Source organism: Suricata suricatta, chromosome 11 (assembly GCF_006229205.1).
Source record: "Suricata suricatta isolate VVHF042 chromosome 11, meerkat_22Aug2017_6uvM2_HiC, whole genome shotgun sequence".
NCBI classification, from domain to species: Eukaryota; Metazoa; Chordata; class Mammalia; order Carnivora; family Herpestidae; genus Suricata; species Suricata suricatta.
In genome coordinates, this window is record NC_043710.1 from 80,285,297 (window position 1) to 80,296,648 (window position 11,352).

The 11,352-nt window shown below is 39.1% G+C and overlaps 1 protein-coding gene across 1 annotated transcript in view; it reads right to left on the bottom strand.

Annotated features, from left to right (window-relative positions):
- GLB1L3 (galactosidase beta 1 like 3) overlaps window positions 1–11,352 on the bottom strand; it is a 53,115-nt gene that overhangs the window by 29,683 nt on the left and 12,080 nt on the right. The window contains exons 5-8 of the mRNA XM_029915653.1: window positions 11,240–11,348; window positions 7,718–7,810; window positions 6,218–6,299; window positions 4,754–4,818 (exon numbers count right to left, since the gene is read on the bottom strand). Of these exons, the coding sequence (XP_029771513.1) occupies window positions 4,754–4,818; window positions 6,218–6,299; window positions 7,718–7,810; window positions 11,240–11,348 (349 nt within the window). The remainder of the gene's footprint in view (window positions 1–4,753; window positions 4,819–6,217; window positions 6,300–7,717; window positions 7,811–11,239; window positions 11,349–11,352) is intronic.

Sequence of the window (11,352 nt, forward strand, 5' to 3'; positions counted from 1 at the left end):
ATACTTTGAAGAGACAAAGCAATAATCAAGAACAGTCTCAGATAGGCCACAGATGTAGTGAATTTAAAATAACTATGATTAATATGATAAAGGTTGTAATAAAAAGGTAGATACCAAGCAAAATCATATGGGTAATTTTAGCTGAGAGATGGAAGCTGTAGGAAGCAAATGAAAAAACTAGAAATCAAAAACACAGTAACAGAAATGAGGAAGTCCTTAAAGAGAAGACAATAGAAATCAACCTAATTGAACTGAAAAAGAAAGAAAAAAAGAGTACGGGAAAAAAACATCATCCAAGCAGTGTGAGACAGTATTAAATGATCTAATATATGTAACTGGACCTGCAGAAGAAGAAAGAGGGAAGAGAGGAAATAGTTAAATAAGTAATGGCTGAGAATTTTCTAAAATTAAATACAGACACCAAACCACAGATTCATTCTGTGAGAATATCAAGCAAAATAAACTCGAAGAAGCAAACTATACTTAAGTATATTATACTCAAGCTTCTAAAAGCCAAAGACAATGAGAAAATTCTGAAGGTACTCAGAATAAATGAAAAATCGCCTGCGGAAGCCACAGACAAGAACTAATATCATAAACAATGAAAGCAAAAACAAAAACAAAGCAAGAAAACAAACCCAGAATAGAATGTCATCTTTAAAATGAGTATTTAGGAATATATTATTGTAAGATATCAGTACCATTTGGGAAGCAGTTCACCATTTGAAAGTACTTTCAGATTAATTTAACATGTATATTTCAAATTCCTGGGCAATAGCTAAAACTTTAAAAGCTGAGAAAAGTAATTAGTCCATAGAGGAGATAAAATGTAATTTAAAAAATGCTCAATTAACTGAAGAAAAGGAGAAAACAGAAGAAAAAGAAATGTAACAAATGGGGCAAATAGAAAAGAATTAGCAAGACGATAGATTTCAATCCAACTATATCAATAATCACTTTAAATGTGAATTATCTAACCATATCAGTTAAAAGACAAAAACTGTCCAATTGAATCTTTAAAAATGTAATATGTAATAATAAGCTGTCTACAAGAAATCCACTTTAAATACAAATACTTAAAGAAAGGTAAAAAGTAAAAGGATAAAGAAAGATACATGTAGCATGCAGACACTAACCAAAAAAAAGCTGAAATAGCTATATTTATACCAACCAAACTAGACTTCTAAACAAGGAAAATAGAGGTGCCTGGGTAGCTCAGTCGGTTAAGACTCTGACTCTTGATTTCAGTTCAGGTCATAATCTCATGGTTCATGAGATTGATCCCTGCATCAAATTCTGCACTGACAGCGTGGAGCCTGCTTAGGATTCTCTCTGTCCCTCTCTCTCTCTGCACCTCCCCCACTCACTCTCTCTCAAAATAAATAAATAAACATTTTTTTTAAAACAACATTACAAAACCAAGGAAGTGGGTGGCTCAGCTGGTAAGCAGCTGACTTCAATTCAGGTCATGATCTTACAGTTTGTGAGTCTGAGCCCCAGTTCGGACTCTCTGATGTCAGCACAGAGCCCTCTTTGGATGATCTGTCCCCTCTCTCTCTACCCCTTCCCTGTTTGTGCTCTCTCAGTCTCTCTCTCTCTTAAAAACAAATAAACATTTTAAAAATAAAGCCAAGAGGATAGTCATTATGTAATAATAAAGGGGTGAATTCTCCAAGAAAATATAATTCTACATGTGCATACACCTAAAAGCAGAGCTTCAAAATATAGATGACAAAAATGGATAGATCTGAAAAAACAAATAAACAAATCTACAATAATATTTAGAGATATCAACACTTTTCTCTTAATTAATAGAGAAAGTGGGTAGAAAATCAGTAAGAATAACAATTACCTATACAGTACTATCAATCAACTTGATCCAATGGAAATTTATAAACAAATGCAAAATACACATTCTTCTCAAATATACATGGAAAGTTCGCCAAAATGTCCATATTATGAGCCCTAAAACGAACCTTAAGAAATGTAAAAGAACAGAAAACATATAAAGTATACTCTCAGATTTTAACAGTATCGAGGTAGAAATCAATAACAGAATAATACCTGGAAAATCCTCCAGGATTCAAAAATTAAGCAACATACTTCTGATACATACAATAAAAATGAAGTGTCAGAGGAAATTTTTAAATGTTTTGAACATTTTTTGAAACACTTTTGAAAATGAAAATACAGCATATCAAATATAGCAAAAGTAGTGCATTCAGGGAAATTTATAGCCATAAATGCTAATATTGCAAAAGAAAAAGGTCTCAAATCAGTAATCTAAGCTTTCACTAAACACACACACACACACACACACACACACAATGAAACAAAATGAGAAATAGTAGAGCCAATTCAGTCCAAAGGATGCAAAACAGAAAATGGGAAAGATCAGAGAAATCAATGAACTAGAAAACGGGGGGGGGGGGGGGGGGGGGATGAAACAAAAAACAAAACAAAACAAAAAGCCAAATGCTAGTTCTCTGAAGAAATCAATAAAACTGATGAACTTCTAGGGACACTGACCAAGATAAAAAGACAAAAAGAGAGAAGACACAAAGTTACCAATATGGGGAATGAAAGAAGGGCCACCACTACCAGCAACAAAGACATACAAGGATATCAACAGAATATTACAAACAATTGTTTGCCCATGAATTCACAAACTTAGATGAAATAGAATAAAATAAATCATTAAAAGATATAAACTACCAAAACTAACTCCAGAAGAAATAATCTAAATGTTGCTACATCTATTAGAGAAATTAAATTTCTAGTTAAAAATCTTTTAAAAAGAAAACTTCAGAAACACCTGGGTGGCTCAGTAGGTTAAGCATCTGACTTTAGCTCAGGTCATGATATCACTGTTTCATGAGTTGGAGCCCTGCATTGGGCTCTGCACTGACAGCTCAGAGCCTGGAGCCTGCCTCAGATTCTGTGTCTCCCTCTCTCTCTGCCCCTCCTCTGCTCATTCTCTCCCTCTTTCTCTTTTTCTCTCTCTCTCCCTCTCTCTCTCAAAAATAAACATTTTAAAATTTAAAAAAAAAAAGGAAACTTCAGGTCCAGATTATTTCACTGGTGAATTTTACCAAACATTAAATAAGAAATACTATAAACTCTATACAATTTCTTCCAGAAAATAGAAAATGAACCTATTACCCTGATTATAAAATAAACACATTTCAATAGAAGAAAGCCAAAGACCAATATTCCTCATGAACATGGAAGCAAAACTTGATAAAACATGAACAAATTGAATCTAGCAGTGTATAAAATGATAATACAGTCGAGTAGGATTATTCCCATAAATACAAGACTGAATCAACTTTCAAAACCCATGTTAACCACATTAGTGTATGAAGAAGGACATACGAGAAAAACTGCATGAATTTTGGCTTTGTCTATGACCTTAGCCATAGAATACAAGAGCATGATCCACTTGGCTATCAAAAGGAATCAGGTACTGATTCATTCTACAGTACAGATGAAACTGTAAAACATCAAGCTGCATGAAAGAAGCCAGATGCAAAAGACTAGTAATTGTATGATCCCATTTGTATTAAATGTCTAGAAAAGTCGAATTTATAGAGATGGAAAGCAGACCAGTGTTTGCCTAGGGCTGGCGATGGCAACAGGAGACTTACCATAAATGAGGATGAGGAAATTCTTTAGATTGTGAGAATGGTTATAAAACTCTACATATTGAATTGTATACTTATTATGTGTGTGAATTTAATGGTGTATGAATTATATTTCAACAAAGCTCCTTTTAAAAAAGTGACAAGAGAAAAAGAACCAACAACAACAAAAAACAGACTTATTACAGCCATTAAAAACTAGATAGCCATAGATCCAGCCCTACCCGAGTCCCTTCTTTTTACTGGGTCAAAAGCTCTGTAGAAATTAGTAAGAAGAGGAAGTAAGATCAGTTTGTTCTTTAATTAAGAACTTGTGTAGGAGGATGTAGGGCACTGGTGTAAGCACCATGGGAGGCTCTGGGCAAGTGAGTGCCATACTTTGCAAGACTGAAGAAGCCTTTCCTGTATAAATGAGAAGAGCCTGGAAAGGAAGATTGAATCAGGTGACACCAGGCTTTGCAGGCCATGGCCTGGGTTTTGTATTATCCTGGGCACAAAGGAGACCCAGGAAAGTGTGTTAAGCAGAGGAAACTATAATGACATTTGGTCCATAAGAGCTCAATCCATCTGTTCTGTGGAGAAAGGATATAATCCTCAAAGGCATGGACTATGGTTTGTCAATCTTTGAAACTATCACAGGGGACCATCCAGTGAGAGGAAACTGGAGCTACTCAACCCACGGTTGCTAATGAATTCATGTATAACAGTCATTTACTCCCATAATTTGCAGTCTGGCTGAAAAAGGCTGACTCCAACAAATCTAGGAATGAGCCCTCTGTCAACAATGTATGTAGCCCATATCTGAGCTCTGTCTTTGGAGAAGAAAAAAAAACATCATCTACCTCTGACTTACCTCCCATAATCCCCTCTTCCTCTCTCTGATCATCTCCATGAGGTGCTTCACTAACAGTGATGATGGAAGCTGGACTTCCTCTTCATTCCCCATGAAAAAAGGCATTAACTCCCCAAACTGCCCCAGCTGAAGTGGGGCAGGGGAGGAAGCAGCAGTCTTCTTGCCAAGCCTGCTGTTCTTACTCGATACCAGCTGCACAGGCTAAGGAGGTTTTGGTAGGCAAAGGAGCAAAGACTCTTCATCTCTAAGACGTCCTTACCTGCACCTGAGAAAGCTGCTTGAAATCATTCATCTGAAATGTGTTCATATTGATGGTGGCCAGAACTATAGAGAGAAGAGACAGGTGCTGCATGAGGTAACAGTGCCACCAGGAGATGGTTGGAGGCCCACACCTTGTACACAGAAGGAAGGTGTGCTAAGTAGTAAGGATGAGGCACCACTTGTATCCCACTTTGCAAAGTACAAAAGGCTGCCACATAGTCCTCACATCATTGGACACTTGCAAGAACAATGCAAGATAAGAAGGGTAGTTAAGGGGTACCTGGGTGGCTCAGTCAGTTAAGCATCCAACTTCAGTTCAGGTCATGATCTCACAGTTCATGGGTTTGAGCCCCACATTAAGCTCTGTGCTGACAGTGCAGGACCTGCATAGGAGTCTCTCTCTGTCCCTTCCCCACTTGCACTTTCTCTCTAAAAATAAATAAGCACCCTCAAAAAAAAATTTTAAGGCAGTTAAAATTAACCACATTTTGTGTATAAAACTAGAATAGGCCAAGATCATACAACCCAATTAGACCTAGGAATTAAACACAGGTTTAAACAGGTTTCCTGACCCAAATTCAGCACACTTCCCACTGTACTATAATAATGTGGGGAAGAGGGGCTCAGTGGGTGAAGTGTCTGGCTCTTGATTGGGGCTCAGGTCATGATCTCAGAGTTCTGTGAGTTGGAGCCCCATATCAGGCTCTGTGCTGATAGCACAGAGCTCACTGAGGATTCTCCCTCTCTCTCTCCCCTTCCCCTGCTTGCACTCTCTCTGTGTCTCTAAAAATAAACCGGTAAACTTAAAAAAAATAAATTATTTTAAAGAAACAATGTGAGGAAGAGCCACCAAAAAGGAGGCATATAGAAGTAGCTAGTCTTGAACTAAGGATACCTGCAGATATTACCCTGGGCCCATCTGGCTGTTCATAGTACCTCAGTCATTTCCCTCACTATCATCACCTGGTCTGAACTGTTCTGTTACTTAACTCACTAGGATGAACTCTACTCAGAGTCCACAGTGAACTTCTGGCCGCAAGGTCCCAGACTGGTGCTTGACCTAGGCAGACTTCCTGACACACATCTATCTTTGGTTTTCGCATGTGGCTCTTCATGTTAGTGGAGAAGACCTGGATTCTAAGCCATGCCCAACACCAATCCAAATTCTTAGCCCACCAAAAAATTATGAAATACAGAAAAGTATGCTGAGGCCAGAAGAGCTTGGTTGTAGGTCTGTTTAAGGACAGCAGGACTGAAGGAGAGAGATGGGGTTGGTAAGTGAACTCTTCACGTGGACCTTGAGTCCTCCTTCATTGTAATGCCAAATTTCTGGAGTCCACTTCAAAGAACATAGGAAAGAGAGATCTCAGAGATATACTTGGTTCTTTATGAGGCTTGTTCAATATTTAAACTGCCTGGTGTAGAACCTCAATTCCTACTCAAAATAAGTCTAAATTTATACCTCCTTCTATGTAGCCTTGTAGCACATGTTTTGCATCATCCGAGGTCATGAGCAGTTCCACAATCCCTCTTTCCAGCAGGGCCTGTTGGGAAAACTGGACAAAATTAATTCACTTCCTTTGTTCCCATGGGAAGAAGGAAACATAAGGAAATTAGGGGAAAAAATACAGGTCGGGTTTGCTTGTGCACCATGTTAGCTAGAGAGAAAGGTTTGCATTTAGAGTCTGACCATCTGCAATTGAGTAAAGTAGAGGGGAACCTGGGTCTCTGTCGCAGCCCGTGTTGATCACAGGGAACCACAAAGTAGCTAAGTATGGGCTCTGACAGCCATGGCCACTGCTTCAAAGGCAAAACCACAAGGCTGAGTTTAATGAGGAAACACTTGAGGGAGGCTCTAAATCCAAAAGAAAGAGAGAAGGCTTTCTCTTGAAGAGAGGCCAAGGCTGTGGGGATCACAGATAAACTTTGTAAAATTTGGGTCCTACCTAGACACTCAAAGGAAGCAAGGAAGCCTGTCATGGCTTCAAAGAAGGGGGGAATCTAATTTGCAAATTGTATCTACTAATGACAGAGCAGACAGATGGCCAGAGGGCAAGAGGACTCTATTTGTGTGTCTTATTTGTTCACTTTATGTCTGGGCCTGGAAGAAAAGTCAAGTGGTAAATTTTGAAAATCAAGAAAAAACAATGCTAGCTGAATGAGATTGATTGGAGAGGAGTCTGATGTCCTTGAGAAAAGTTATGGAGGGGAATCCCTCACAGACCTTGTCCAACCCCAGAGGCAACAGCTTCAAGGCCAAAGCCAGGAGATACAGGGAACCCAACCCTGCCTTCCTCCCTCTCTGGTCACCTTCTCATTCTTCCTTGCCCAGCTGGCAACTCCTCTCCACTGATTTCCAGGCCATCTCACCCAGGAGTCTCTATGTGGACACAGCGAACATGCGACCCCACGTTCTGCTCAGCAACCTGGGGAGGAGGTCCAGTTTATACTAGAACCCATCAGCTTCTTCACTGTGGAAAGTCAGGGACAGGAAGGGGACTGATCCATCAGAAAGGCAACCAGGAAGGACTGCAGTTATTCTCTGGCCTGAGACATTCCCCCGGAGAAGCAAGGGCAGTAAAAGAAAGAATGTCAACACTGCAGGTCAGAAAGCTGCAGGATGAGAGCCATTATCATTAAGTTCATGAAGCATTATTTATTTACAATGAATGTAAATTCACCAACTCCCAGATTTGAGGAGGACTGTGGCTCACAGAGACAACAACAGAAAGGAATCATCTTTCCACATCAAGTGTTATCTCCTAATACACCTTGTACACCTTGACAGCCCTCACAATATTGGAGAGTCACAGAGACACTGAACTTGATCTCACATATTCTCATCACCCAAAGCACCTACCACGGGATCACCCATGCAGCAGGGCCTTGGAAATACATGCTTGTAAAAGTGTCAGAGTAAGGAAAAACGCATGTAAATATGGGGACAAATCAAATGTCTCACCTTCTGAACATAAGGCATGTAATCTTTATCCTTGGCAAATGAACCATATTCATTTTCCACCTGCACTGCAATGATGGGGCCTCTCTTGCGAAACTGAAAGACAAACATATCAAGGAAGAGTGTGAAGCTACTGGTGGGAAAAGCCTGGAATCTCTGCATCCACTACTAAGATCACACACCCGGTGCAGTAAGCTTAGTAGTTACCTCATGTTCCCTCGGTGTTCCCTCTCCTCCCCCAGAGCCTGGAGTCAGTCACCTCCAGGCATCTCGGCTACAGCACAGAATCCTGCCTTCCCTAGTCTTTGAAGATAAGCAACTCCTACAGTTTCCCCTCTATTTATCATACTAATTAGATGCTTAAATATGAATTTCAAACATGCAAACTCCCCTGCTTCCACACCCACCCTATCCACTTTCCCCAACAAATGAAAGAGGCATCCCTCCCTCCTCCTGTTTTAGAATAATGCCACCACTCATGCATGAAGTCCCCCTGCCTCCTACCATCTGCTTGGGAACTTGGCTCTCTGCCCTCTTCCCTCTACCTTCTCTACTGTCAACCTTTCCTTCCAAACCAACTGACCTCCATCATCATAGAAATTTATTCAGAACCCTCACACTAGAGAGAAGAAGAGTACACATGGACCCCAATCCTGTTCCCCCACCTACACTTCTCTTGCTTTCTCCTCTTGAGGGACCTTGTTTCTTGAAAGAGTTACCAGTTGTCTACACTCACTTTCTCTTTTTCTCACTTTTACTCTACCCCTCAAACCACAATGGTACACCTCCCAATGCCATCCTGCCACCTGTCATCAACAGTGACCTAGTGGTACTAAAATTATTGGTTTGCAATCTTTAACTTAATCTTTCAATGTTCTTCCACACTCAGTGCAGAAGCCTCTCTCTATACTGAAGGCAGAGTGAACTCTTGACAGCCTGACCACTTAACCCCCCACATGACCCCTATTGCCTAAAGAGTAAGTGCTAATTTTAGAGTGATATTCTCTTTTGGACAATGGGACCCTAGCCCCTGAGTTAGAACAGAAGAGAGTATGTGTAGTGGGTTTTCCTCTACAACTTCACCTTTTGCCTCTTTCCCATCTCATATTCTATGTTCCACACCAGCTGCACTTTTCCAGCTCTTCAGACTCCTCATTCTATCTCTTGTTCTCTGGTCTTCACCCATGTTGGAGACTCCTGACTATTGCTAAGGCCTGCCTACTCTTCAGGTCACTGTTTACATTACTTTTTCTGGAAAGCATGCCCTTTCTCCCTTGCTGCTTACCCCTATGAGGGGTGTCCTGCACTTCTTCCACTGCAGCAACTATTCCTCACTTTGAAAGTGGTTATTTGTCCCCATGAAACAGGGACATTGTATGTCTTTCTCTCCATGGGAAGCTTAGCTCCTACACAGCAGCTGGCATATAGCAAGTGCTCAATAATTACTTACTGAGTGAACCTAAGTATTCCACATTGATGAATTGAGAACAACTGTTTGTATTATTGAACCATATCTTCTCCCCAACATGAAGGGGGAGATTTCTAAAATCCTCATCATAGGAGAATTCGCAGTTGACCTTACAACAGGTTGAGAATGAAATCCCAAGTGAAATAGTAAATAGACTCTAAAAATTATTTAAATACAATAATTAAAACAATGAATATAACCAATTAGAAAACCTTCAAATACTAACAATTTAGTAATAATAGGCCTTTTAAGTTTCATTTGCACTTATAATTCCTTGCTTCTTAAAAGTTTCCTAAGATTTCCCACCTCATGATTTCAATGGGATATTTATAAATTTGCTTTGCTTGCTGCCTCTGTACTAATGCTGCATGGCATTTTTACTTGTACTTGAACTTCTAGCCAAACATTCAAAGTCTTTCTAATTTTAAGGTTCAGAGATTTTTGCTCCCGCATCTGGTCCCATCTAAATGCCAGAAACATATGGCTTTCAGCCCTTCCTATAAAAAGATGTACCTCGATTCTGCATAACAGACCCAAAGTTTAATTCTAAAGATGATGCCTTCTTCCCTGCAGCATTGCTCATCTCTCCTAAAACTGTACTACCAAGACATTATTCCTAATGTCTTTCCCTTTATTTCCATTCCTAATCTTCTGTTTCTTTATAATTATTCTAAGAATAACTCACAATTCACAATTGAGAATTAGTTATAAAGGGCCAAATCTGCATCATATTTCCTGCAAAAAGAAGAGTCTAGTAAGCTCTTTACTGGTCTGATACATAACTGGTTTTTATCCCCACTCAAGATATATCAAGAGATATGCTCTTAAAATAAAATTTATTTTTTAAATAATAACCATGTGTCTCCTCTTGTTTGTAAGAAAGTTCTATTTTAAAAATCAAACATAATGACCAAATAATTCTTGCCTTTAGATAGCATGTATAATGTTTGTTCTTTTTTATCATATACTGGTCTGTGGTCTATGGGTACCTTGCATAAGATCTAGAGACTCCATGAAGCAAAGAAAATGCATCGTGTCTGTGTTCTTTGCATTTATGAAACTTAAACAAAGTGGAATGTGAGCAAGAGCAAATACACTCACACAGGTACAAAATGATATGTGAACCAAGTTATGCAAGATAGCATAAATTTAAAAAATCAAATGTCCATGACAAGGTACTAGTTAAATGAATTACAATATATCCATTTGTGGAATGCTATGTAACCATTAAAAAGAATGGGTTTGAAAAATATATTTTAAATGACAAAAAAATGTTCAGTGGGGATTGCATATTTTTTATTAAAAAGTATGAGGGGCGCCTGCATGGCTCAGTAGGTTTAAGCAGCCAACCTCTGCTCAGGTCAGGATCTCACATTTCATGAGTTCCAGTCCCATATTAGCCTCTGTGCTGACAGCTCACAGCCTGGAGACTGCTTTGAATTTTGTGTCTCCCTCTCTCTCTGCCCCTCCCCTGCTCATGCTCTGTCTCTGTCTCTGTCTCTCTCTCAAAAACAAACATTAAAAAATTTTTTTATAAAGTACACATACATACACATACACATGTGTAAATGTGTGTATAAATAATTTGTTTCTGTATGAGTAGAAAACCTCTGGAAAGATGCACAAAAGTCTGGCAAAATTGTCTTCTAAAAAGGCAATTGAATGGCTTTGGTTCAGGGTAAGAGGGGAGACTTATTTCACTGTAATCTCCATTGAGCTTTATCACCATGGGCTTGTATTAACTATTTAAAACAACAAAGATAATTTAAGGGTAAAAGTAAGCAGTATGAATATCAGTGAGTTTAATGAATATCAAATTCATTCAGAACAATGACAACCACAAATGAACACCCTTTGTCAGTCCCTTGTAAGATGTGTGTCTTTCTGGAAACTTTGAAGGAAAGGCTGCACCTAAGACAAAAGTCTAGAACTGAATATTGCAAGAATATCAGCTTCAATTCTCAAAAAGACTAAGCATGGCCTATTCTGTGAACAAGCCAGAAAAATTATTTTCCTAAAGCAAAGATAAGAAAGAAGGAACAGGAAATTTGCTTTACCTGGAGAGGAACGACTCTGGAAATCAGGTGGTCAAAATAGTTATTAACTGCTTCAACAAAGCCCTTGTAGGTTGTTCTCAATACCATCTTAGGGTCTTGCAGCAACCAGCTGG